Genomic DNA, 26495 nt, shown 5'->3' with positions numbered 1-26495 from the left:
GTATCTTTGGAGTTACATCTCACACCGTAAGGGTAATCCTGGTATACCCTCTAATATGTCCTATAAAGGTAACTGCGCTAGTGATCCTACAAAAATCTGTAATATGTTTTCCGATTTCTTTTATTCGGTCTATGAGGAATCGACTTTTGATTCAAATAGTTGGTTACCGACGAATGCCTATAACGATGACTGTACTTTATTGAGCAGTATATCATTCAGCCTTGATAAAGTTTTAAAGGCCCTACAATCACTGGACACCACCAAGGGCCCCGGACCTGACGGGATATCGGCATATTACCTCAAAATGACCTCAGATAGTATATGTGTACCCCTTCATATCATATTTAATAAATGTATATCGGAGGGCACATTTCCAGAGATATGGAAAAAAGCACATATAACACCTGTTCATAAATCAGGTTCCAAAAGCGACATTGAAAACTACCGTCCTATCTCTATTTTGCCTGCCTTATCGAAGCTTTTTGAAAGGCTTGTCCATAACGAAATTAGTCCAATATTAAATAATGTAATAATAAAACAACAGCACGGATTTGTTAAAAAAAGGTCCACTATAACAAATTTATTGACCTTCACTGATTTCCTGTTTAACAGTATGGACAAACAAATACAAGTTGATGCTGTCTACACAGATTTTCGGAAAGCTTTCGATAAGGTAGATCATGAACTTCTTTTGACAAAGATAGCCTACAATGGAATACGAGGTGACTTGCTTCGCTGGTTCGCATCCTATGTCTCAAACAGAACTCAAAAGGTAGTTATCAAAGGTCATGAGTCGACGTCCATTAGGGTTACCTCCGGCGTGCCCCAGGGATCTATACTGGGTCCCCTCTTGTTCATCTTATTTATTAACGACATAGACGATTGTTTTAAAAATTCTAAATTTCTTCTTTATGCTGATGATCTGAAAATCTTCAAAAAAATACAGAGTATTGATGACTGCCATAAGTTTCAGGAAGATTTAAACAGATTCTCTATGTACTGCTTAAGAAACAAGATCCAACTCAGTTTTTCAAAATGTTTGGCAGTCACATTCACCAAAAAGAAAAATGTATTTCAGACGACATATAACCTAGACAATGTGCCACTACAAAAGGTAACTTCAGTTAGGGATCTTGGAGTACTACTAGATAGCAAGCTACATCTTGATCAACACATCAATAAAATTATAAGTAACGCATTTCGAATGTTCGGATTTGTTATGAGGTGTATGATTGATTTTAAACGCTGTAATACTTATATTCACTTGTTCAAATCACTCGTAAGATCACAGTTAGAGTATGGTGTACAGATATGGAACCCTTATTACAAAATATATATTGAAAATCTTGAAGCTGTACAACACAAATTTCTTAAAGCTACTCATTATCGGTGCTACCGCAAAATTATGTCCTATGAAAATTTATTAGATTTCTATAAACTTCCTACCCTACAGGCAAGACGTACGTTCCTAGAAACAATACTACTATATGATTTGTGTAACAACAAGTATGATTGCTCAGATATAACTAATCAATTATGTTATATAGTTCCCCGTACCGTCAATAGGCGCGGGGTGCGCGCTCGTCCACTGTTTGCTGTTTCTTCCAGCCGTACTAACGCTGGACAGCGCGCGCCTCTGTGTCGCATGGTAAAAAATTATAATACTTTGTCCTCGGATCTGGATTTAGACTTTTCTTTTACACATAGTCAATTTAGAAATGTTCTCACTAAAACTATAAAAAGATAGTGTCAATCATTGCTTTAGATATACATATATACATTTTTTTCTTTTTATGTTTTACTTCGCTTCACTTGTTTAAAATTGTCTGTTTCTCATAGTCTGTAATTTTAGTTTTAACTACTCGTGCATGATGTACATTACTATTTGTTTCAGCTGTGGATAACGTCGTGAGTTGCACACTGATGTATACTACTTAACCATTTTGTTAGATTTTTAATAAGTGTGTAATTGTTTGTTATCCCTAATAAATAAAATAAAATTAATCTAGCTTAATGAAAAGAAATAAATTATAAAACGTGGCACAATATCGATCAAGATTTAAATTAACGTATAATGTACGTAACGTAAAATAACAGTTATCTATACATATAATAAATCTGTAGAAAAGTAATTTTTGTACATTGAAGAAATTAACAAAAAAAATAGCCAGCATGTTAAAGGATAACTAACAGAACCCATTTCCATCATTTTTGTCATTTTTGTCTGTTTGTCTGTTTGTCTGTTTGTCTGTTTGTCTGTTTATCTGTTTGTTTGTTCGGGATTCACGTAAAATCTACGAATTAAATGCAGACAATGCTTATATACAAAAATTCTACGTAACTTGGGGTATTACTTAGTTTTTGTTTCATCGAAATCGATTCACTCTATCAAAAGATATGATTAATTTTGTGAATTCAAGATGTAAAATATTACGACACGCAATCTATTTGTCAAAACTGTACATTTGAATGTTGTACTTATATTAGTTGATCGGCCTATTATTAATCTTTACACAGAAAATCACACCTTTATAAGTAACTTCGGAAGAAAAAAAAAATATGAAAATTTTGTTTAGCCAAGGTTAAAGTAGCTCCATCTGTGCTAAATCTGTGGTAAATAAAATACATCAAATTTGTCAAAGGAGCGAGGTGGTAAATGACAATATTACCATACATTTTTTATAGAGGACTAATATTTCAACAGATGGAGTTGTGTATTTTCCGTATTTCACCATATTTTAACACGTAGTGTAATTTTTCGATAGACATTTCAATAGTGTTTGTCAGTTTGCCGTGCCACATCAAAATCCAACTATAATTATTACCTTGATGAAAAGAAAATTAATAGTTCTCAGCCAAATTTAAAACGGTGCCATCTAAATTATTTTTTGAACATTATGTCAAAAATGATGACTTTAGTGGAACAATTAATTATCATTTAAAGTTACAGATGGAGTTCATATCAGGATTTTTTCATAAACATAGTTTAGCTTATCTTCCACTAATGTGGTGGCCTTAAAACAAATTACTTTGAGTGAGTAGTATTAAGTAGACCTTAATTATTTTTTCTGGTGCAAAATATGTAAACTTAATCCTAGAAGAAATGAGGATCTATCTCTCGCAAGCGCTGCTAAGCGTGAGGAAGGTAATGTAAGATTCTGTAGCTTTAAAAACAAGCCCAGATACAAAGTGCAGATAAGAAATGGGAGCTCTCTCTATTTAATACCATACACACGTAAAATGCTTTATGCATCTGAAAACGTACAAATTACGCGCCGCATACCAGAGACATGCTTACTTTCAACTTCTGATCGCAAATACACTGTTCACGATTACGAACAGTCTCAGTAAGACCCGAGCCAAGTCTAAAAACCACCTTTTATATAAAACTACGTTTGATGTCATTTAATCACAAAGACAGAATTGTTCTCTGTTGCAAATCCTATCCACCTATATCCTATCCTAATCCAGAATGCATTGCAGGTGTGCATTGCACAAAAACCAATGGTATCCTATTCGAGAAGTCAAAAGAGTTGACCTGCCAACGTCAGCTTCTGCGCTAAGCAAGTGTTCTTAATAGTACCATCTGAATTACATTCATCGTTGAATGAGGTGAATAAATTTTCAGAAACCACAATAACAGTAGGAGCCAAAGCGTATTATCGCTTCATAGAGCTCTGATTGGCCCCAGGTGACCAAGTCAGGTCTGATTTGTTCGTTCATCAGATCTTTGAACTTGTTTCGGTGGATACTTACTGTCGTCCTGTTTACGTGTGACACAAAATATGGTATATAAACGTCCTCCGCTAGAGCGAAATTTTCCCGGTGTGCGGTAGTGACGCACAGTATACAACACTTATGTTTCTTTTGATTTGCTGGCTCCACCAAGAAATGACAAATTGCAAGCGTACATTCTGAAAATCTTGGCAAAACTACAGGTTTCAAGTACGAACACATGAAGTGGACTCTCACAGATACGTACATTTTGCCTATTCGTGAACTAATGCAAACATTTCGGTGGAGTCCCGGCTTAGGCCTCCCCCACATTAGGCGTGCGCGATCCTCGGGCGTGTGAGTAGCGCGGGCGCCGCGCGTGCGTCGCGAGCGCGTTGCGTGAGCGTCGCGTTTTGCTGCCCTGCGACATTTGCAGCGCGCTCGCGGCGCGCACGCGCCGCTCTCCTTGACGTTTAACTGCTAAGGCGTTTAGCGGGCGGCGGGGATAGCAGGCGAAGGGGTAAGAACGCAACTCGAGCGCCGCGTGCTCGCCGCGAGCGCGTCGCTTGCACTCTTCACACATGCCGCAGGGCAGCAAAACGCGACGTTCACGCAGCGCGCTCGCGACGTCCGCGCTACTCACACGCCCGAAGATCGCGCACGCCTAATGTGTGGTCAGCCTTACCATGAGTAAGTGAAACTATCCTACCCTATGCGCCTGCTGATGATGATGACTCATTTTATCATCCATTCAGCTATTCCCCAACTATGTTGGTGTTGGCTTCCAGTCACCGAATCTGTTTGAGTACCAATATTTTGCTTGGAGCGACTACCTATCTACCTATCTTTAATCCAGTCAACTACACAAGACGATATCCATGGTAAGACTGACAGACTTTCTGGCTTCTGATTAGTCGCAGCAGCTGCAGAAAATGTACAAATGACAGCTTTGTCAGACTCAAAGCATGTAGACATATATTTATTTGATTATAGCTGTTTCCTGTGAAAATTACTTACGCACCATATTATACGTAATAATTTTCCAAATTGGCTGAACAACGTCACAAACTTTACTTCTTTTGTTTAGATAAATGGTCACATCCACAACACAACCTTGATCAATGAATCTATGCGACTGCTAAGTACTAATCCTAATTATACTGTCACGTGAAAGAATGCACCTACGGGATAAGTAGTATTTTGACGATTCTCTATTGCCCACGCAGACGAAGTTGCGGGCAACAGCTAGTTTTTTAAATAAAACTACCCTATGCGAACTTTCGTACCTATACGTTAATTTAAATCTTCTAATTGTAAGTGAGTAACTCACTTTTACCTTTTTCACTTTTTTTTTCTTTTTTTTTTCAATTTTTTAGTGGTTATTTATTATAATTTCCATGAATTTTCACCGCAATTTCCTTAAAAAGACCGTTTACATACTGAATGGTGTTAATAAAATTTATTATAACGCTAAATCGCGGAGGGTAAGCACAAACAGAGGGCCCACAGCGTAAAGATGCGTCGGTTTCATGCGTCGTCACGTCCGAGCCCAAATTATTGTCTAGGGACGCGATACACCGGGATTTTTCCCGGGATTTTATTTGACGATGTAACAGGATTTAATAAATGAAAGAAAAAAGTAATTAATGGACATATTAAATAGATTCAATCTTGTTTGTTTACGGGATAATTAAATATTCTTTAACAATGTAAGACATGGATATAATTATGGTGTAAGTCAACGGAAAAAATATTTGCACATAGGATTTTACTTTCTGAGACAGATAATTGAAGTTTTGTATTGACTCTACCTACTTATATATTTTATTATATTAAAAATTCAAGCCACTTGACTTTGACTCTATATGTAAATATCGACAAATATAAGTAAATAAAGAACGTGTTTATTTCCGTGAGTAATTAATTAGATATTCAGCATTGGTAATGTGTTTTAATTGGACAATAAATAGGATGTTAGGAACCAGTTTATGTAAATTGTTTTCTACTAGTTTTGTATATTGTTAAAATTAGCATTTGACCACTTTTTATTTAACGTTCAAGGTGGACGACGTTATTATTAGAAAAAAAATTACCAATTTAGAAAGAATTTAATTTTTAATTTTTGTGAAAGTAAACGATTGGAATTTACCGCTAGAAATGTAAATTTTCTAAGTCCTATGTTTCAATTGATGTGAGTCATGGAATATTCTGTCCAGATTGCATATTAATTTATGATTTGATGTATCAGAAAATACTAAAGTATCTGTCACCTGTATTTGCAACAGCAAAAAAAAATAATTGAGAACGTTTTTAATTTTAATTTTTAACAATCAAGCCACGCAAAGTTCAGTGTATCCCCAGCTGAATCTTTTCACAAAATTCTCAAAACGCCTAACAAGTTGGTCTTGCAGAACCATCTAGTATGACGTGATTAATAGGCCCCATTGTGCAGCATCATGCTAAGTGGCTTAAATACACGATTTTAATTAAAATACCTGCTTTGTAAGATTTATGTAAGTAGCCCTCGTGGCTGTTCAGTGAGAAAAGCTTTGGTATAGAAAAGAAACGCTTAGGTGGCTGAGCTATTGTGCTTTTGTTGTTAATTAAGGTTATTTATTACATATATCTACTAGCGTGGTTAAATCAAATAGATACGAAATAGGCTTTACCTGCCCTGATTTGTTTATTTTGTATTGGAGCCATAAAAGTTTCCACATTATACAATAATAATTATTCTCAGAATTTTCCGAAATATAGTATATCGTTCCTGAAATAGATCGAGTTGATGAGAAAATTTTCCGTTTATTGAAATATTTCAGCAACATTACATGTTTGTTTTCCTTACTGTATACTGTTATAAGTAAGTATACTTTTCTCCAGACGTCGGTATATGAGCAGCAAATGTACAAACACTCAGTTCATTAACTCCGCTCAATGTCGTTTGTTCATTGTTCTACCTAAACAACTGCTCATTAGTTTTGGCGCTTACAACAATAAGCAAATTATTTGCTCTCGCTACTCGTAGTTACTAAGTACAAACAAAAGTTAATAACTTGTCTAAATTAATTTCTTGAATTCATATGGCATAATTCTGTAGCTTCTTGACTAAAATTCTTGAACTCTGAAAATTCTAGTTTTCATTTATTTGATGGAAACTTTACAAAATTAAAACATAAAGTTCAAGTTTTTATTAATTTTGAGAATTAATTTTTTGCCACATATAATATTGCACACCATACGTATACATATACCATGTTGATTAGCAGTACATAAAAAAAAAACATAATAAGTACTACACATACGTACAAATCCAAATTAATTTTCATAACAGCTTTCCGATCCCATCCAAACACGAATTCTAGGTACGTATCAGCCAATCGATTACTCGACAAAAGACTCGATCACTCGAGAGCTCATATCGATTACAATGTGCAGTCCATCCCGATATGAAAATGCATCTTTTCAACGGCGGGTAATCTCTCGTAATCCGATTATATGGGATGACATGCGTGGTCCGCGGGGTACGAATCATGTGAATTTATTGGGAACTAATATGAAAAGTGGATGAATTAGTTATTATTACGTTAGCTAGATATTTGAATAAGTTGAAAAAATTTGCAAATTGTATGGAGGATAACGTGTCAATACGTCGATTAGAAAATAATTTTCCCATTAACGAAAAAAAGGTTGCTATAACAAATACCACAACGATTGATTTATTATTAAGTTTCTATTTGGTACAAGCATACTGAGAGTATGTATTTACATGCTCGTAAAACAGCTTATAGGTACTTTTACTCTTCAATATGCATATACAATATTTTATGTGCTCACCATATTAATGAGTAGATTTTTGCATTTGAAGCGCAGTCATGCATAGTAACATAAATTACCAATAAAAACAAACCTTGTATACCTACTGACAAACCTTGCATCTTTTATTTTCAAACTAGTCAATTTCCCGCGGTATCACCCGCGTCTTGTGGGAACTACTGCCCATACCGGGATTAACTGCAGCCTATATGACTCGGGAAGTGTAGCTTTCCAAAGAATTTTTTAAATCGATTCAATAGTTTTAAAATATTTCCTTTTTCTTTATGAGGATAGACCGTTCATATTACCATATTTCCAGTTTACCCAAAATACGTCAATATACCTATCGCAAAACTATTGAGTCATTAATTTGACTGCAATCAGTTATCAATCGCGCTGATTGCGTAAGCCGTTACAGTCAAAGGAAATGGCTTGTTATGGTGCAGTAAATGATTTAATAACCCACCATTACTTATGTGTTGCATGTGCCACACAAGTATATGGAATTGCAACCTTTTATTATCTATTGCTGTAGGCACTCTTTACAATACAGACGAGTTTGGTTGTAAAATTGTTTATGAAAAACAAGCTAAAAACTAGTAAAATTTTATCGTGGTATGAATTTGTCACTTACATAAATTATTCCCGAAATTAATTACCCATAAATGTTTTTCATTATTTATTTTCAAAGCAATATTTTGTCGGAATCAAACATTCAAACAAACGCCATACAACATGACATCTAATGTAGGTATTTCATTCCGACTGTAGAGCTAATAAACCAACCGTCTATTTAAGGACACGTACGTCTTTAATCAAATCGCTCAAGCTTGACCAGAAGCTGCACTCTATCATACAAAAGCAATTCCCGTAACTTCACTTAGTTAACTGGAATCAAAACCGTCCATAAATTTTCTAATACCAACATCAATTTCACCTTAGTGTAGTAACACATTAATACTAATAGTGGGAATTACAAAGAAAGTCGCAAAGTACAGTAATATGTCCGTTTGGAATCCAAACTAATGTTGGGTATTACCGGGACTCGGCGGAAATCCCGGAAAACAATGGCAATGTCCCGGAGAGGTCCCGGACGGCGCGTTGATGTATGTCTGTGAGGACCAAGGATTTGCTTGCTCTTTATAATTGGAACTATAAAGTATTGTCAGTTCAGCCGAATGGGAATACTATAGCGAAAAATGCCAGAATAACGCTAGCAAAATTGACAGATTTATATACATCGCAATAATACGCCAAATTGCCTTTTCTTCGCATCAATATACTTAAGTGACCAATATTCAAGAACGAGGTACTTTTGAAATAATTAGCAGTTTTCCTGTGGCTTTACGGGCCAAAGAAAAACAATAAAATTATTAGAATATCTACTTACTTTTCCTAAAAACGGTTGGCCTTCTGGGTCACACAGAATTTATTAGTGGGAATTTTGTATCATCTCATTTTCTAAAGCACTTTGTTTTTATACATATATTATATCCATCCTTTCCTTACACTCATTTAACTTTAAAAGTATCACAACACCTTCAAAAACTCAAAGTAAACAGCTTCCCTTAAAAACACAAACTCAGTTCCCGAGTGACATATTTTTTCCCCATTTCATCATTTACCCCAGCTGTCGGGGAGTTTACCCCGGTTAACTCAGAACAAGCAAAACTTGGAATTAGTTTGAAAATGACGAACTTCCCGTAATAGAGTTCTTGACAATGTTTTTATGCAACTTGTTAGATTTTTAAGTATTATGAAGTTTATAGAGAGGAGTTTAAGAGTGTCTTTTGTTAAGAGTTTGGTGAAATGATGTAAACTTATTAGAAAATAAGGCACAAAATATTTAGATTACTAGGTGTACTACAAGAAGAAGTTAGCAGACACAATTTTTGTTAGTTTTTGTATCTGTGTACTTTGTAGATTTCATTAAAACGGTTTCATAAATAGAAACTACTTTCAGTGATTGAAATAGAAAGTGATTTCAAGTTTCTTACTTGTCAATTCACCTTTCAAGATAGGTAGAGCAGATGATACTAAATTATCTTATAGTATAGTACATTATGTATACGGTACATTGATCACTCAACATAAGCTTGGAGTTCACATAATCCTTGCTACCTAATATTATAAATTCGAAAGTAACTCTGTCTGACTCGCTTTCCAACTGAAACTATTGAAATGTTTATTCTAGGAAGCACCTGAGAGGACATTGGTTTTTTTCTGGCTGCGGGAAGTAGTTCCCACAGGATAGAACGATCTACTACATAGTTTATTCAATAAATTATATAAAATGTGAAAGCTTCTAAAACATGTTCAAAAGCTAAGGTAAGTTACATCCGACAACGACCCTCCCTCAAGTACTAACATACTTTAAGTACCTACTAATAAGTAAGTAATTAAAACAACTTATGTAGAGTAAGTTCACGGTTGAAGTGAGTGCATGGCCACTGAACGCGCGGGCTCGATCGAGATGCTATTAATGCGAGCAAGCTAATTTACCTGGCGCGGCCATGAAACTCGCGAGGGAGTGAGAAATTCGTTAACGAAGGGAAAAGATTTGGATCATTTAATGAAAATATCTATTAAAAAATACTGTAAGTAATTGGAACAAAAAATGATTATCATTACCTACAATGCTACTTAATGAGACTCGAAGTATTCCCTCTCCTCGGGATGCGAGTAAATTGCAAGAAACCGCTAGTTGTAATTTTCCAAAAGGTTTTTTGAGTGTTTCGTGACTAAGTTTTATTCCCATAGAAATTGTGCTGTGTTTGTATTTTGTTAAAACATTTCGATTTCACTCCGAAAATTACGCTCAAAGCTTCAGAAAGTGTGATTTGCAAACTCAACTGCTTCCGCTACTTTCATGGCCCCATCGGAAGTATGTGTATAATCAGTGTGAAGGGAGTGTCGTTGATTGCGGAGTAAATAACACGTAATTAGCATCAAAGGATCAAGATTAGTCGCTTGTACTAATTAACACGATTCTATCGGTCGCGGTTTTTAAGGCCCGAAAACTTCGTGACTTCTTGCAAAACATTGGCAGCCTTACTTATAAACGTGAATTAAATATAAGTAATACTTAAGGGCTGTTTAAGAAAATTCTTTCTTATAAACGTTGCTTAAGCATGTCTTAACTAACATTTAATCACTACTTAAGACTTTAAGTAGTGATTAGTTAAAATGTTGCTTAGAAGGTGATTAGAGATTTTATAAGTAAGGGTGTGGATGTTTGGGCTTCGACTGTAATGATAGTTAGGGCAGTTAGGGTAAATGGATCAGATATCTTATTCTAAGAATTTATGTCTTTCCGTTCATAACGTGCTTTTAAGTGCAATCATGCCGCTGTTTCTTTTTTTTCTACGAATAAGCTTCATTGCACTTACAAGAACTGGTATCTTGAATTATCACTATATGCATAAAGTCACGATGGACTTCCCAAGCACTAGGGAAACAAATGTATTTAACTTTTGACATTCCTATGTCGCCTTCGGTAGGTACTTCATCATTTTGTCTTCTTTACCAACACTTCTCTCTGCCTCTATCTTTATGTCAATCTTCAATACCACAAAAAAACAAAAGAACAACATAATCTAAAGTAATAATAGATTGTGTACAGAAATGAATAGTCTCACAATCTCGGCCGCTCTCGATAGCCGACCGCTAGCTTAGATCATTTAACTAACTGGTCACGCCCTGTGCCTTCCCTACTGCCAAAGTTACGGACTCGACGTTCATACTTGTAGTACACGAGAAAATTTATGACAAACACTGGCAAGTGTTTAAAAATTTGCGTTTGTGTTACGATGTGACCGAAAATGCTATAATGAGCCGTCACTATTCCTACCGGGGCTACGGGTTTGTTCGAAAGAGTTACCGCGCCATTGATACACTTAGTACTAAAGAAGGAACATGGTGGTTTTCAGTTACCTAAGTATAATAAGAGTCTGACACTTCTTCACTGCACCTTCAGCGGAAAGGTCCATTTGATAATTTCCAAACCAAAAAACAGACGCGTTGCTCTCCGCGCTTATATTATGAGAACGCCGCAGTTTTTCCTGTTGGCAGTTCCAGTTGGTTCACTACTCTAAGTACACCAGCTATGGCCGATAGCCGATAGCCTGTAGCCCGTGGCCTGTAGCCGCACAATATTAGCTGCCAGAGCCAGTCGCGTGTGGACGACACTTTTAAACTGTTTGTGTCGCCAACTCGATACACTCCCAAGAGAGTTGAGATTGGGTTATACTTGGAGGGAGATGAATTGATTAAGTAAATCGAAGTTGGTAGGCTACTGATTATGTATTTGTCAGAGGTAAGGGTGTAGTGCTGCCCAGGTCATTGGGTTGAGGGGTTCAGACAGGCAGTACATAACACTGGTAGGTACTCAGTTGCATCCATTACCACCGTAATGGATGGATGTTTTGGCTTCCACTGAAGCCGAGTTTAAGATAATTGAGAAAACGCTAGACACGTGATGAAATGCATAATCATGTATTTCCTATGTCCCATTAATGTGTCCCGCCGACGAATGCAATTGGATTCCGGCGAATTCCCCAATGTTTTAGGTTCTCTTAAATTGTGTTTAATTATAGTATTTTCACCTAGCATCAGAGAAATGGAATTACACATGAAAGAAAACCATCAGTACACCAGGCCACACAAAAATATGGGAAGAAAAATGTAATTAAGTACTCTTTTTAAAATTCCATTCCCTCTCAGTGTGCCCTAAAAGCTTACGGTTGGCTGGTCTCACCAACATACAAGTCTTGTAGGCTACGAAGCCTAGGTTCAAAATACTGACATGTGAACAATGCTATTAGTTAATACCCTTTTACACCTTTGATTGACCTTGAGGTATTGCGTGTCGTGTGAACTGTGACGTCAGTAAAGCTCCTAAAAGGTTGATTGGGAACTTTTTTTGAACAAGAGTCTAGATTGAATTTTGGTGGTATTTAAAATTGGACCAGAGTAGATTTTCAGAATGTCATATTTATCTATGTAACTAGAAGTCACGCGCAGTTTTGACCGCGGCTCTTGGGAACAATCAACTTGGAAACTAAATGGTACCACTAAATGAGTGCCTTTCAACTTAATTATTTCAGCGTGACAGCCTAACTTACAGACGGACAAATTGATTCCAGAAGTCTTTATAAAAAGCTTCATATGGTAATTTCACTCAGAATTCCAATAAAGCCTATTATAGATAAACAATCAAGTGTATTCAATAACCAAACTGCAACACAACAAAACAACTCGAAAAATCAATTTTTCATAAACAATTTAATTCGGATCACACTTATACCACGGTTGAGTAAACCCGGGTATACACAGACACCCTTGCAACTAATAACTCGCGTTCACACAGCCCACTGAACCCAATCATAGCCAGTCGTATGTACTCCACTTTATTAGACTAAATCAGATATCACGGGTGTAGACTAGCTGGTTCCCCCGGATTTGTCCGCTTTCTGAAAGTATCAGACCAAATACATCAAACTGTTATACAATATATGTGAAAAAATGTGATACTTAGGTATATTGTTTTAACAAAACTTGGCGGTAGGTAATACTTACCTACACTTAGTTTATACTTAAATCAGAATATCATTTAGGTGATTTTTTGAGAGATGTGGGAAGTAGATCCTTTGGACGCCAGTGAAATCGCAGAGTACGGAAGTTATAAAGAAGAACATATCCATTTATCATATAGGAACTAGTAAACCATTTACTTAGGCCACATAACCATAAATTGACCATAACATTAATTATACAAACAAAATATTGTGGCATGGGGTCCATCTTAGTACATGCTATTATATGCCTTTCATCAGTTCAGCCATTTTCCAACGCGTGACAAACAAACTGCCTTTCCCATACATAATATTAGTAGTTAATAAGGACAGGAGTTGAGAGAGGACCGTCCAATATCATACCATAGAAACTTGCAGCTTTTATTACTTCGTGAACAAGTTTCATCTGTTTACCTGTTTGTTTGTTTGACGAGTTTTATCTACGCATTGAGTGATGTTGCGATGTGGTACGTATTTTGTAGAAGTCGGGATTTGTTTGGTAGATGTTTATGATGCAAAATGCATGACAATTAACTTAGTAGGTAAGTTAAAGTTAGGTAAGTTAATAACAGTATTGGTCAAAAGCTATTTAACTGGCGCCAAGAGGTAGCGTCGTTCCATCAATCAATACAAAAATAGCATGCTAATTAGTAAGTAGTTTTTAACTAGGAAGTAATTTTCTAGGTGTTAGTAAAAAAGCTATTTGAAACAATAATCTTAATTTTTCTCTACATTTCCATGGAAAGATTAACCAACCAACACATAAATAACCAACACACAAAATGATGATTTTGGCAAATTACCGAGGGAGAAAATTATAAGTTATTCCATATCAAAATTATTCAGCGATACCTGCGTAATTTGTCACATATTTCATACACCACGGTCAAACTTGAAACTCCTTGTATTACCGAATTGCATTCCTGGCGATCGCGACGGCAAAACTTCGAGAACACTAAGTTTTCGGCTCATAGCTACAAGTTGCGCTAAGTTGGGCTAAGTTAGAGCGGTACATTAGCCGCTAACACCTGTCGCTTGATAAATTGCTCGGTTTAACTTATACTCTACTTGACGCAACTTATGCTGTGGTACTTTAATATTAAGTGCATGTTTCGGTGGTTATTACCTTCTTACTTAAGTAGGTATGCTTAATTATGATTTGTAAGTTATGTAGTATAATTAGGTATGATCTAGCGAGATTATAATTTTGGGTTTCACCCAAACACAGACGTGTTTTCTTTGTTTTCTATTTGTAAGCTCCCTGGTGAAGTTCAAAATACAACTTATTTCAACTTTTGAGTCATAAAATGTATATGAAAATAGCATTAAATTGGGTGTGCGTATTTTTAATGTAACTTTGATATTAGTTACGTATATCTAAATTATGTAGTTAACGTAGGAAAATTCCAAAAATTATAGTCACGTTCACATCAACATTATCAAAGTTCCCAACACACATCACTGGCCACGTCAAAACTTACACCCAAAATGACTAATTCGGTAACAAATTACATCGCCAATGACTTGCGGGCCCACATTTCCAGTCATGGAGAACAAAATGACTAGCGGAGGTGCCATAACGGAAAATCTCCTAAGAATACAGCGCGTGTGGGGCAAAAGAAATGTTGCTGTCTTCGCCCTTATACGCTTTCTTTGAACCCGACGAAGGTAATACCAAAAATCGTTGACAAATGTTTCAAAAAACCCGGACGCCTCTTTAGTTCACTCGTAACTGACCATTCTGGTCGTTCCCACAGTACGTATTTGACCTAGAAGTACCTAAGCGCCTAACCAACAAGCATTATATAACATCTCCGTTCATCTTCCCCACTCCGTGTTCCCAGCCAAACTTTATCCGACAAGCTTAAATAATGCAACCTTATTAATCAAAACTTAGACACGTTCATTTACACGTGATAATTAGTTGTCGTACCTTTGCCAGAAATAATTAAAAAAGTTACGATACGCAAACCCGTCGTGATTATGGGATTAGGACTGGAAATTTTTTGGTGGTGCCAAGTTTAATTTGGAACAAGTTGAGATGGGATTAGAAGGATTTTTGGTGTCAAAATTGAGTTTTTGTTTCTTTTTTGTATTCACTGGTTTTTTGGGTAAACGGCCTGTCGTTGAATCGTGGGGAGGACTTTTTGCGTTTTGTTTTGTGCATATGAGACGTTTCGTTCTTGTTTTTTGAAATGCGAAGTAAGTATCTACATAATTATGTAAGGTTTTGGTTCACATCTATCTGAAGTCTTGCTAGGACTCATTCATAGTTAGTTGTCATTACTTACATAGGTATTTATTATGTCGTGACTAGACTTACAACTCATGAGAACTCCAAACCTTACACGTGGCCTAAACAACAGTTTTTCCCAAACAATAAAACGCAAACTATTACCAAGACAAATCTATGGAACCAACAGTTTATCCATCCAAGAAATCATAGACAAAACAAAAGAGTATAGACCAGACAGTTTTCCCGTCTGGCCATAAAGCTGTTCCAAGTTTAAACTTAGCTAAGAGTTGTTCCAACGACAACAGGTGTGCGGGCCGCCTCATTAAACTTTGGACATTTTTATAGCTTCCTATAGTTTTAAAGCTGAGCTAACTAGAAGATATTTATAGCCTTTTCTGATTAAAGCACTTTGTTAGTGGTATTTATTGGTGGATTACGGTGATTTGTCTTTTGTTTTTGTTGGGAAAAAACGTCGATGGAGAAAGAATTTTGTGGGAGAGTAGGGAGAGTACTTTTCAATCATTATTTTTCTATGAATAATATGTGTATAACGTAGTTATTCAGATAAAAATAATAGACTTAGGTATAAGTCTTATAAGTAATGCAGTGTTATCAAAACCTGTTTGTACTTAATAGTTACAGATACGATGAAAGGTAAACTTAAACAAATATATGGAAGTAAATGTACCCTTTTCCCCGTAAATATCACAATATCCTTTACACCCTTTGAAATAATCGGGAACAGCAGCTAGGTATAACATAGTGAGTCCCCCAATAGGGTGCGGCCACAAATCATGGGTTTATAAAATCTACGCGGCGAGCCACCAGCGGGCACGCGGGTAAGGCTATGTTTACATCGGTAATAAATATTTAGCAAATAATATAATTTAATATTTATATTTGTTACTAAATTTAAAAGTGTACTTAATAAAAAAGTTGACTTAAGTATCGCTCCGAAAACATAAAAAAGTGAAGTATAAGTACCTACGCTGAAAATGAAATCTTTATTTGTACGCTCTTTCATATGTACATACCTATTAGTATAGTTTTATCATTCTCAATTGGGATGGGGCAATTTTTTAGGAACATCGATCTAAGAAAAGATACTATGACTTTGGTAATAGGAAACCTCCGTGTAGGAAATTTTCTGTTTCTGCCTAGAATAATATAGGTAGCGTAGCTTTGGAGACTAACTTATCAACAACTTTAGTTGTACCTTTTTAATTTTTAAACTGGTTTTTAAAACAAAAAGTCATATCAAGATTGTTTATCTTTAGTTAAATTTTTGCCAAATATTATAGAGTACACCTCTAGATGTATATGTAAACTCACCCTAAACATGATATTTGAATGGGGAGGGTGTATTATTGCATTCACTTAATAAGATTACTTTGTGCAATGCTAGTGATATCGACCTGCAAATTATTAACCATTTTCATACTAAGTAATATTAATTTGTGTTTATCTTGATGTTCAGTATTCGTTGCTTTAGATTTATAAATGTTAAAACTTTATTGTCTTTATCTTTAAAGAAGACTAAAATATTTACAGCCTTACTTATAAAAATCAACTAATCATCTTCTAATCATTGTTGTAACTAATTACTACTTAAAGCCTTAAGTAGTGATTAAATTATTTTGACCTATAAACGTTGCTTAAGCATGTCTTAAGTAATGAACAGATAATGACATAAAAACATACTAATTTCTCAACACTACCGGAATGTTGGTAGCTTAAAAAAATATTTGTCATGAAAACGTTGTGTAATGGCAACAATGGCATCCGTAAAATATAAAATTAAAAATTTGAGCTGTCAATAAACCGGAAATGAAAAATCAGCTGGTAAGAATCCAGCCATTTTGCTAATTAGCGGGTTAAACAAGGGTGTGAGGCTACTTAATTTGACAGCTCATTTAAGACATTGCTAAGAAAATGATTTATTTCAGCCACGTTTATAAGTAAGATTTTTTCTTAAACACCCCTTAAGTATAACTTATTATTTAATTCACGTTTATAAGTAAGACTGTTAATTGTTAGTTGTGGCCTACGTAAATTATATTGCTTGCGAATATCCGAATTTAATTTAAGTGCCGTAATCGTTTACTTACTCTAATATAGTTTTAAAAGGATGCAACTTTACGAGATTTATTTTATACCTGAGAGCTAGTTATAAAAACTACATGTACCTATATATCATCTAAGGTACTGTTACATAAGCTGCGTTTAAATACTTACGTACATAACCAATATCTTACCAAAAAAAATCAACAAACCCATTATACACATAGGTATTGTCATACAAAAACCTGCGTATACAGCCACCAGCAGAGCACACAGTACACCTGTTGGCAATACTAGCAGCCATAACTCCCGCGCACACCGCCGCGCAAAACTTAATGCAGATTTATGACAACTAAGGTTTTTTACAAGGATCTAGGTGACTAGATGTGTTAAGCTGCTGTTAGGTTAGGTTAAGTAGGTTTAAGGAGGTGTGGTGTAACGGAAAAGAAGCTAGGTAGCTGTCGTATGCCAAGGGAGAAATATGGACGTAAAGTCCAAATATGGAGAGTAAATTGCATTAGTCAAGTCACATAGAACGCAAGCCATTGGTGACACAAAGGTGTGCAAGGAACATTTGTTGCATGTATGAAGGTGAGTAATTGCGCAGAGTGAATAATATATGAATACCCATATTTCTTCTTCACACAGCAGTGCATTTCCTCGCACATCTATATTGGCAAAAATACATTCAAAAATACCTCAGTCAATTCTCTGGAAATCACTGCATGCTAAATTTCAACTAACACTCAAAAGTTCCAACAAAGTGCGCTCAAAAACACTACCAGATCCAGTGCCCTAAACCCATGGTGTTTACCACGGGTGATGGTGTCGTGTTCCCGCGTAATGGCTTTCGAATGGCGACCATGCAGGCCACTGTTGCTTTTGTTTATAATGTTAAAACTTTTTGCTTTAATGTGCTGTATTTTATAGCATACATATACATAATTATGTATGTTTGATATTTGTGCGGGAATGAAGTGTGTACGAAGTATGGAATTTGTGTGGATAATGTTACTGGATTTAGGTATATTTTATATCGACCGTCTACTGTTTAACATGCAATTTATAGAATTAGAACATCACTGATTTTTGTCGGGACAAGGCAAGCACCCTTTTAAAATTGTAATACCTGTAGGTTTTCAACTATGTTTGCGGTATATCATGTATTAGTACCTACTTCATATATAGGTATTGCTTGTAGAATTATATTAATTCTTGCATATATATTCTATAGGACCATCTCCATGTCTTCCTACGATAAGTATTCTGCCTACACAGATTTAAACAGACGAATTTCTACCTATTATCTAGTGTCCATGACTTAGAATTTCGTTGCAGACTAATAAGTAATCAATTTGATAATTTTACAACTATAATTTCAGTAAGGAATTGGGTTAATGAATACAGCTAGTTAAATATTTTTATGCTTCCCTGATATTGTGCACGAATTTATTTTTTTCAATAATTGCTGTTTACACTCGCTTGCATATTAATTGAGTATCGTGAATACACTCACGTGATAGTCGTAAAACGATATATCTTTGCGAATAGATAGAAAATGCTACACGGAATGAACAGGAAAGAAAATATTTATTATATTGTATTAGGAAAGTGCAATATGTGGCAAATGTACTTTCAAATGATAGGTAAGTAATTCAATTATTACAAGAAAAGAAATATTATTGGATAAAAATCCTTGACACTGAAACAATCTTTAACAAATAGCACCCTAGTGTAATGCGCTTGTATAATGTACATCATCTTCTCCAAAATGTATATGTATTTATGTATAAATAGTGTGTGCAATAAAATATTAAAATAATAAGCTAATAAAACATTGTAAGTAACAAATAATATTGGATCTGCGTGGCTTTTAAAATAATACCATAACAACCGAAAACAAAATGGCGTCACTTAAAAAAACAAACCGCGAATGGTATTTAATAAACCGCTGCCGACCTTTTAACGAAATAAAAGCAGGCAAATATAATGCATTCCCATTTGTAACGCTTAAGAAGCCAAGCCAGGCTACAATATTAACACCCTGGAGGTGTTTTCGCCTCGCTTTTAACCTTTTTCCCTCTGAAATGACTATGGAGTATTTTGCACTCTTGTTATTGGTGCGAGTCATAAGCGATCGCGGGAATGTCTTAAAGATTTGCTCCTTTATTTTAAACTAGTCATTTTTGCTCGTGGGATCTACTGTCCGAACAGGGATAAAATACAGCCTATGTTACTGGGGTAGAGTGTAGCTTTCCAACAGTGTAAGAATTTTTCAAATCAGTTCATTAATTTCGGAGCCTTTAAAAAGGACACAGGCCTCTTCACACACAGAGTTAGATCAGCCTATCACGCTTTCTTGAGGCGGATTTGCGATTACTGACAACTTTAATCGAGAAGTTTTTCTATATGTATCAGTTCCTACATTTTTAGCATATATTATTTCGCTTTTGAAAATGATACCGATAAAACAAGGCTTGCCACGTAGCTTTAATGCAAATCAGTATATTTTCAGCATTTTCTAAACAGTTAAGTGTACATAACATAATTCTGCAATTTTTCAGCAAAAGTCGCTTCTTCTTACCACTTGCACTCCCCAGTTAATTTGGTAGGCGAATCGCCGTGTAAATCTAGTTATCCGGCCCTAGTGGCCCAGGTCGGTGTTTTTTATATTAATTAATGTATTTTAGTATTTCATTAACCTAACCCTTTTCCTTATTTGTTTGGGGTTTTAACAAAGCCTTCCTGTGGAACTCAAGAGTTTTCCTGGGAAGTCGGGGAAATGCGTAATGGATTATTTTGGATGCGAGTGTTAAGCAAATATTGTTATGTTCTTACTTGTGTTACTTATTTTTTATTTATCTTTTATTTGTATGTTTCACCGGCGTTCCGTTAGAGCTACTTCGCACACCTGGATGACATAAGTAGGTAGCCTGCTTTGAAAATGGGCTAATTTAAATTGAAATATTTTTCAAATCGAATCTGAATACAAAGAAATAAATTCTTGAGCTTTATGTAGCATTGACAAATTTCCTATTGTATAGTTTCTCTAAATAATTTATTACAGGATTTCAGGATTTCTCCAAACAAAAGTCCGTCAGTCCAAGTTTCAGGGACCACATTGCCCGTCTATCTTATACCAAGTCATAAATACTTATCTTACTTCTAAACGCGATCTTTATGCGTGAGACATGATACTGACGCAACTTCCTACAAACCAGAGCATGACATACAAACTGTAACATGATGTCGATGTCGTGTGCTCAACTGCTCAAGGTGAATCGTACGAATATAGGCTGCCGTGACTGGCCGGTGATTATATGCAAAATAATCGATACAAGCGGTTTAGGATACCGTAAAATTTTGTAGAAGAATAAATACACAGAGTACGGCTTGTTGGAGTAAAACTAGCGGAATTTCGGCAATTGTTTTGTCATTGATACGCGGAAACAAAGTATTCTGGCGAATATTTCTGTCTGCCAATTTGTAGTAAATCAAGAACTACGTCACAGATTTTCATGTGGTTTTCACCAATACCTCTAGCGGAGCCCGAGCGGGCTGCTAAATATGAAGTGGTCCACTAACTTAATAATTTCTTTAAATAGAGTTCAAAGCAAACTTGCAGAGTTAACTGTACCAAACACAGATGTAAATAATATTTCCATTGCGTTACTTAATTAAATAAACTTAATACATTTAGCAACCGCTTACCAGCAGCGGGCACCATTGCTCTCAATTAGTTGCTATTAGCCACGTGGCGAAAGCAGGGGTATGTTTAATTAATTTCATTATTGCTTCATAATGGACCTGCTACTAAGACTTGGAGAACCCCTGTAATTGTATGAGATGTCATAATTTTCTACATATCGCTCACCTAGTAGTATAATGGCACATTTACAAAAAAAGCGAAATTAGGTTTTTACGGCCTAAGTGTTTAAAAGTGTATAATTTATAAAGTGGTAAAACAGCACGGCGTTAGTTGTTAAAACCATAAAACATAAGATAAAATATAAAATGAAGTCATAACCTCGTTTCAAACGTTTGCAAAATCTTTGACCCTCATTTCTGTAAAATAAGAAAAAAGTAGATGTGTCATTATACTGCTATATAGGTGAGCGATATGGGGTTTAAAGGGGAAGTAGCAAGTAGCCCTATAGATTGTTGTCTACTAGTGGTGGGTGCCATTAAGAGTTTGAATTTTGACTTCCCCCATTGCTCATTGGCCCCAAGAATGGTATTATTACCTTCCCGACTTTTCTAGCATTACCCTAGCTAAATCCAGGTAGTCCCATGTGCGGGATTTTTATGTTTCGGTTGATATATCTCCATATTTAGAGACATGAACAATGTCTGCCGTGGGATCACATGAATGTGACTTTAAAATTAGGGTAATTGAATTAAGGGTTCTGAGATTATTTTTTCCCAATTTTAAATTTCTTAGTTGTCCTATATTAATTCCCTACAGAACCAAAGACTACAGTATCCATTGTTTGTTGTAGAAATAGTTTTTACACGCGGCAGTTTCATGTCGGAAGCCAATTTCATATGGAAAGTGTGTGATCCGGTATCGCAGCACAGTTTCTCACAGTACAATATGCGTGTGCTTTCTACCTCGTATTGTCTAGATCATTGGCTATGGCCATTTGCATAGATTAATATCAGATAATGTTGGTAATAAGAGCTAGATACAACATCCAAGTAGGATCGTTTGACGTTTGGGATACTAAATTAAAAGATGTAATTGGATTGCGATTCGGACTAACTTAGTAAGGTGTACCATTTAATGTCGGTATACCCCGAGTAAGAGCCGGCATATAATTATTCCCAATCACTGAAGATACAACATAACTTTTTGTCCAGAACACTCTCAGGAAGCTAGCAGTGCTTCAGTCCAATATTGTAACAATGTGTATTGCGATAACAACCACGCAAGGAAGTATGCAAATAAACAATAACGTTTAAATTTAAATATGCTCTCAGTATCTTAGAGTAGATGTTCAAATACTCACACGCCTTGATAGCAAATTAGCTAAATAGTAATAGCTATTTCCGAATTTAACCGACTCATAGTTGTGCCGTGTGCTAATAAACGATATATAACATCATCGATGAATCGGATTCGAAACAAAAGATCGATCACAAAGCACTCGAGTCCAAAGTCCGTAAGTACAACTACGTGGTCATAAGTACTAAATAGTTAGGGCCTTACTACAAAAACTTTAAACCCTGTTTTACACTTGTCTTATAAAATTTTGGCTGCAAAATGAACCATATGTCAACGTCATAATTTGACATATTTTTAGACAAGGCATAAACTGACGTTTAAAAGTTTTTGTGGTAAGACGGTTATTGTTTAAAACAATGAGTAATGACCCTGCCCTATGCCTATACATATCTTGAGTAACTGATATGAATGACGATATGTGATCTAATAGGACCATCCTTAAAAGCGTGGCTATTGCTTAAATAATAGTAACTAAGTAGGTCTTATTAAAAAGGTCACTGTACATATTTGGACACTAAAATAGGCTGCCGGCAAGATGAGGACTGAATCTTATGCACTGATGGTACATGTAAAGAGTGATATTCGACACTGAATCAATATGAAACATGCTGACAATGATGATAAACTAATTTCTTTCGCAGGTAAACCTAACAAAGAAGAAGCTACTACAGGTTTGATTTCATTGGAATTTCTGTGCTCTAGTTAAATGTTAATGATAGATACGTGAGACAGCAACCTATACCCAGCTTTTTAAAACTTAAATCTAGTACAGCGACTTTTTGCTGTTGTCTTTTTCCCAATTTTTTTGTGACTGTTGAAGATGACAATATCTTTTACCTCAACTATTCCTATAATACATCCAAAAAATTCTAGCCGTTAATAAGTAACTCGTAAGGCTATTGAACTCACCCTGTATAGCACCAGCCCAGCATAACCAGAAAAGCGCCCATTTAGCTGTCCTGAACCGCTGCAGCCACGAGGGTCGGAACATGCCCCAGCCACACTTGAGTGAGTGCTCCTCATCCTGACCTGAACTCTTCGGGGAGGTCGCTTCTGCTTCTGTTGACGCCTACGGAGAAGAGGCAATGGTTATTCAGGAAGAAGTGAAAAATCTCAAGGAGGTCAACTGAGCAGAGAAGTTTTGTGTAATGCCGCTGAGATTTAAATCAAATCAAATCGTTTGTTTATGATTCACATGTTAAATGCCTACCTACTAAGTATAAAAAATTTAATGGTCAAATATCTGTTTTATCAAAACAACTACTGGATATTATTCACTTAGTTCTTCATGTTTCACTCTGAATATTACCAACATAATTGTCAAGAGTCATATGTTTCTATTATCATATCACAATATACTTAATAAATAATATGTCAATCGAAATGAACAACAATTACCCACTTACGAGACGGAAGGGCAACAGATAAATAAATATTAATACAAACATCAAACTAAATACATCGAACAATGCGTGGGCATTTGATTCCTTCCAAGATTTATGTGATTGAATCTAATAAGCCCCATAAAAATAATTGTATGAGAATCAAGAAGAGAGCTTAATAAAAGGATTAGTATTTCCTTTAAAGACAAAGTAGTACCACAGATTACTAAAAGTGAGTAGTACATACAAGACAAGCTTGCTACTAACTTACAATCAAATTATTTAAAATGATTTATTGAAAAGCCCCTATCATCAGTAGGAAAGTTATCAAAAGGAATATGACAAATAAAATTATTTAAAACATTGAATATTAGTATGATTTCAAATAGGAGACATTTAAGCACGTCAACGTTCTGTTTCTGAGCACAAAAAAAAAAACAAAACTATAATACACTGTTTAAAAATGAAAGTGCTAATTACGTCGGTCATAATTTCCAGTGAACCATAGAGGTTGCAGTTAAAATAAACTGGGGCAATGCATCGTGTCTAACCTGAACCGATTGTCATGAACCTCTGACCTGGTTGCCGGTGTCGTAGGTACGACACCGGCAACCAGGCAACTAACATTAAATGTTGTTTGCAAGGCTTATGTGGATGCATGATACAATTTTTAACATGTAAACTGTGTATGTTACTATGTTTCTGTAGGATTAATTTTGTGATTGTGTCACTTTTAAGTGGAAAACTTAGAAAACTTTAGTAAACCCATTTTTAGGAGGGTATTACTTGTCTTGACAAAGTTCAACTCTTTGCGTTGGTGGTGCATGGGTATTGCTAGTTTTCCAAAAAACAAGAACGTTCCCTTTCGTAGGCTAAAGGCTGCGTTATTTAAAATTTGAACATTATCAAAAATAGTTATCGAAGGAGACTGATTACCTAACGTCTAATGGAGTAAAGCAGAATACAAAAAAGGTCTATACACCTACTTCAGATAGGTTTGTATCTACCCACAAAATCAAAGACACAAGTGTTAAAATAAAAACATCTAAAATAACAAAGATGAAACGGGACGCGGTGGGCGTTTCCGACTTATGAAACTGTGGTCCGCTTGAATCATACCTCAACTCCTCAACTGATATGACAAAGTCATTTTATTAAATTAGATAATTTTGCTCAAGTTCATTGCAAGGCGATGACTGTAGCTGTGGATAATTTAAGCTGATCGAATAAATTGGACGCTAATCGATTCGTCAGATCAATTAGTTGTTGAAAGTGCCGGGTACCAGGCATCCCTTTGATGTCAATACCAAATAATATACTGGGTCTTAAGTTATTGAATCTGGAAAAGTGACTGGCGAGTATAATCAATGATCGTGAGGTATGGAGTATGGAGACGAAATGAGAAGATCTAGAAGTGAGACAAATCAGCATAGAAAACGAAAGTAAAATAACGCATTAATTCTGCAGTACAAGAAACTTCTAAAACCAAAAGGCTATTCAGCAAAGGGCATACAATATCAAATCAATTCCAAAGCATCTATTTCAGTGCATACAAAATCTCATCTCCCTATTAAGAGGTCACGTGTTTGCCATGAATGGGTCTAAACGGGCCATACAGGCCACACAATGGGCTCGTAGACCAACAATATGGCACAACGGCCTGTATCCTGTGCTTTGTGCTCAAGTACTTAATACTTCGTCATCAGCGTGGTCTTGGTGATGGGGAATCAGCTCAAATTGATGGATCGTTAATGCGGAAGTTTGGGAGTAATATGCTTAGTTGCTAAGGGCTTTATCAGGTCAAGAAGTGGCTTTGGTGCCGGGGTTGTGAGATTTTTCGAAAGTTGCCACGCCACCGGTACATGGAGAGCTCCAGAAGGACCATGGGTTTTAAGAGTCGCCTTAATGTGTGTGGCAAATATAAAGCCTCAGGCCAAATTCTGTTAAAACTGAAACAGTTATATTTGAGAGCAGGAGTTTATTAATTCTTGTGTTGTAGGAAGGAAGTCATATTAAATGGCAGTCAGTTTAGCTGGATTACCTACTGGCAGTATAGCGTGATTGAAGAAACCCTATACGAGGCAAAGAACCTCAATTATTAAGCTATAAAAATCGCCTGATCACTTGTCAAGTTGACAGCCAAATTACACTATACGGCTTTCAAGGCTGGGTCGTTACCATCAGATTTAAGGTGTAAAGTTCGAAGCACCCGGTTACCACCTGATTTCATTTTGGTAACTAGAAGAAAGTTTTTGTTAGGGTGAAGGGTTTTGGTTTACGAAAAGAATATATAGAACATCTTCCCGTACAGGGCAAAATATAGCCTGGATGTCACTCGGGAATAGTGTACCTTCCTAACAGTGGAATAATTTTTCAAATCAGTTCGGCAGTTTAGAAGCCTTCTAAACAAACTAAAAAAATGATTCCTCTTTATTTTATATATATAGTAGAGACGGACAAAAAGGAAGAAGAGTCTGTTTATTTTGTTGTGTCATTCATTCTTCCTAGTTCCTGGGTGCTGCTTCCATCAAAGGGTTATTAAAATATTAATAAATAAATTGCTTTTCCTCTATTGGGTTTTATGGACTGTAGCATAATTTTATGTGCGTGTCTAATTGTTCACTAAAACTTTTCAATAAAAATGTATAATTACTTAGTCATTTGTTTGGACTCCCAGTTCATTCACCTCTAATTACAATAAAGAAAGAACA

At 35.7% G+C, this 26495-nt stretch overlaps 1 protein-coding gene across 1 annotated transcript in view; it reads right to left on the bottom strand.

Annotated features, from left to right (window-relative positions):
• LOC124633953 (solute carrier organic anion transporter family member 4A1) overlaps positions 1–26495 on the bottom strand; it is a 57854-nt gene that overhangs the window by 17797 nt on the left and 13562 nt on the right. The window contains exon 3 of the mRNA XM_047169340.1: positions 23312–23471. Within this exon, the coding sequence (XP_047025296.1) occupies positions 23312–23471 (160 nt within the window). The remainder of the gene's footprint in view (positions 1–23311; positions 23472–26495) is intronic.

The sequence above is a fragment of the Helicoverpa zea genome, chromosome 1 (genome assembly GCF_022581195.2).
Source record: "Helicoverpa zea isolate HzStark_Cry1AcR chromosome 1, ilHelZeax1.1, whole genome shotgun sequence".
Taxonomy (NCBI): Eukaryota; Metazoa; Arthropoda; class Insecta; order Lepidoptera; family Noctuidae; genus Helicoverpa; species Helicoverpa zea.
Note: the sequence above shows the minus strand (reverse complement) of the source record. Positions and strands in the feature narration are given on the sequence as shown.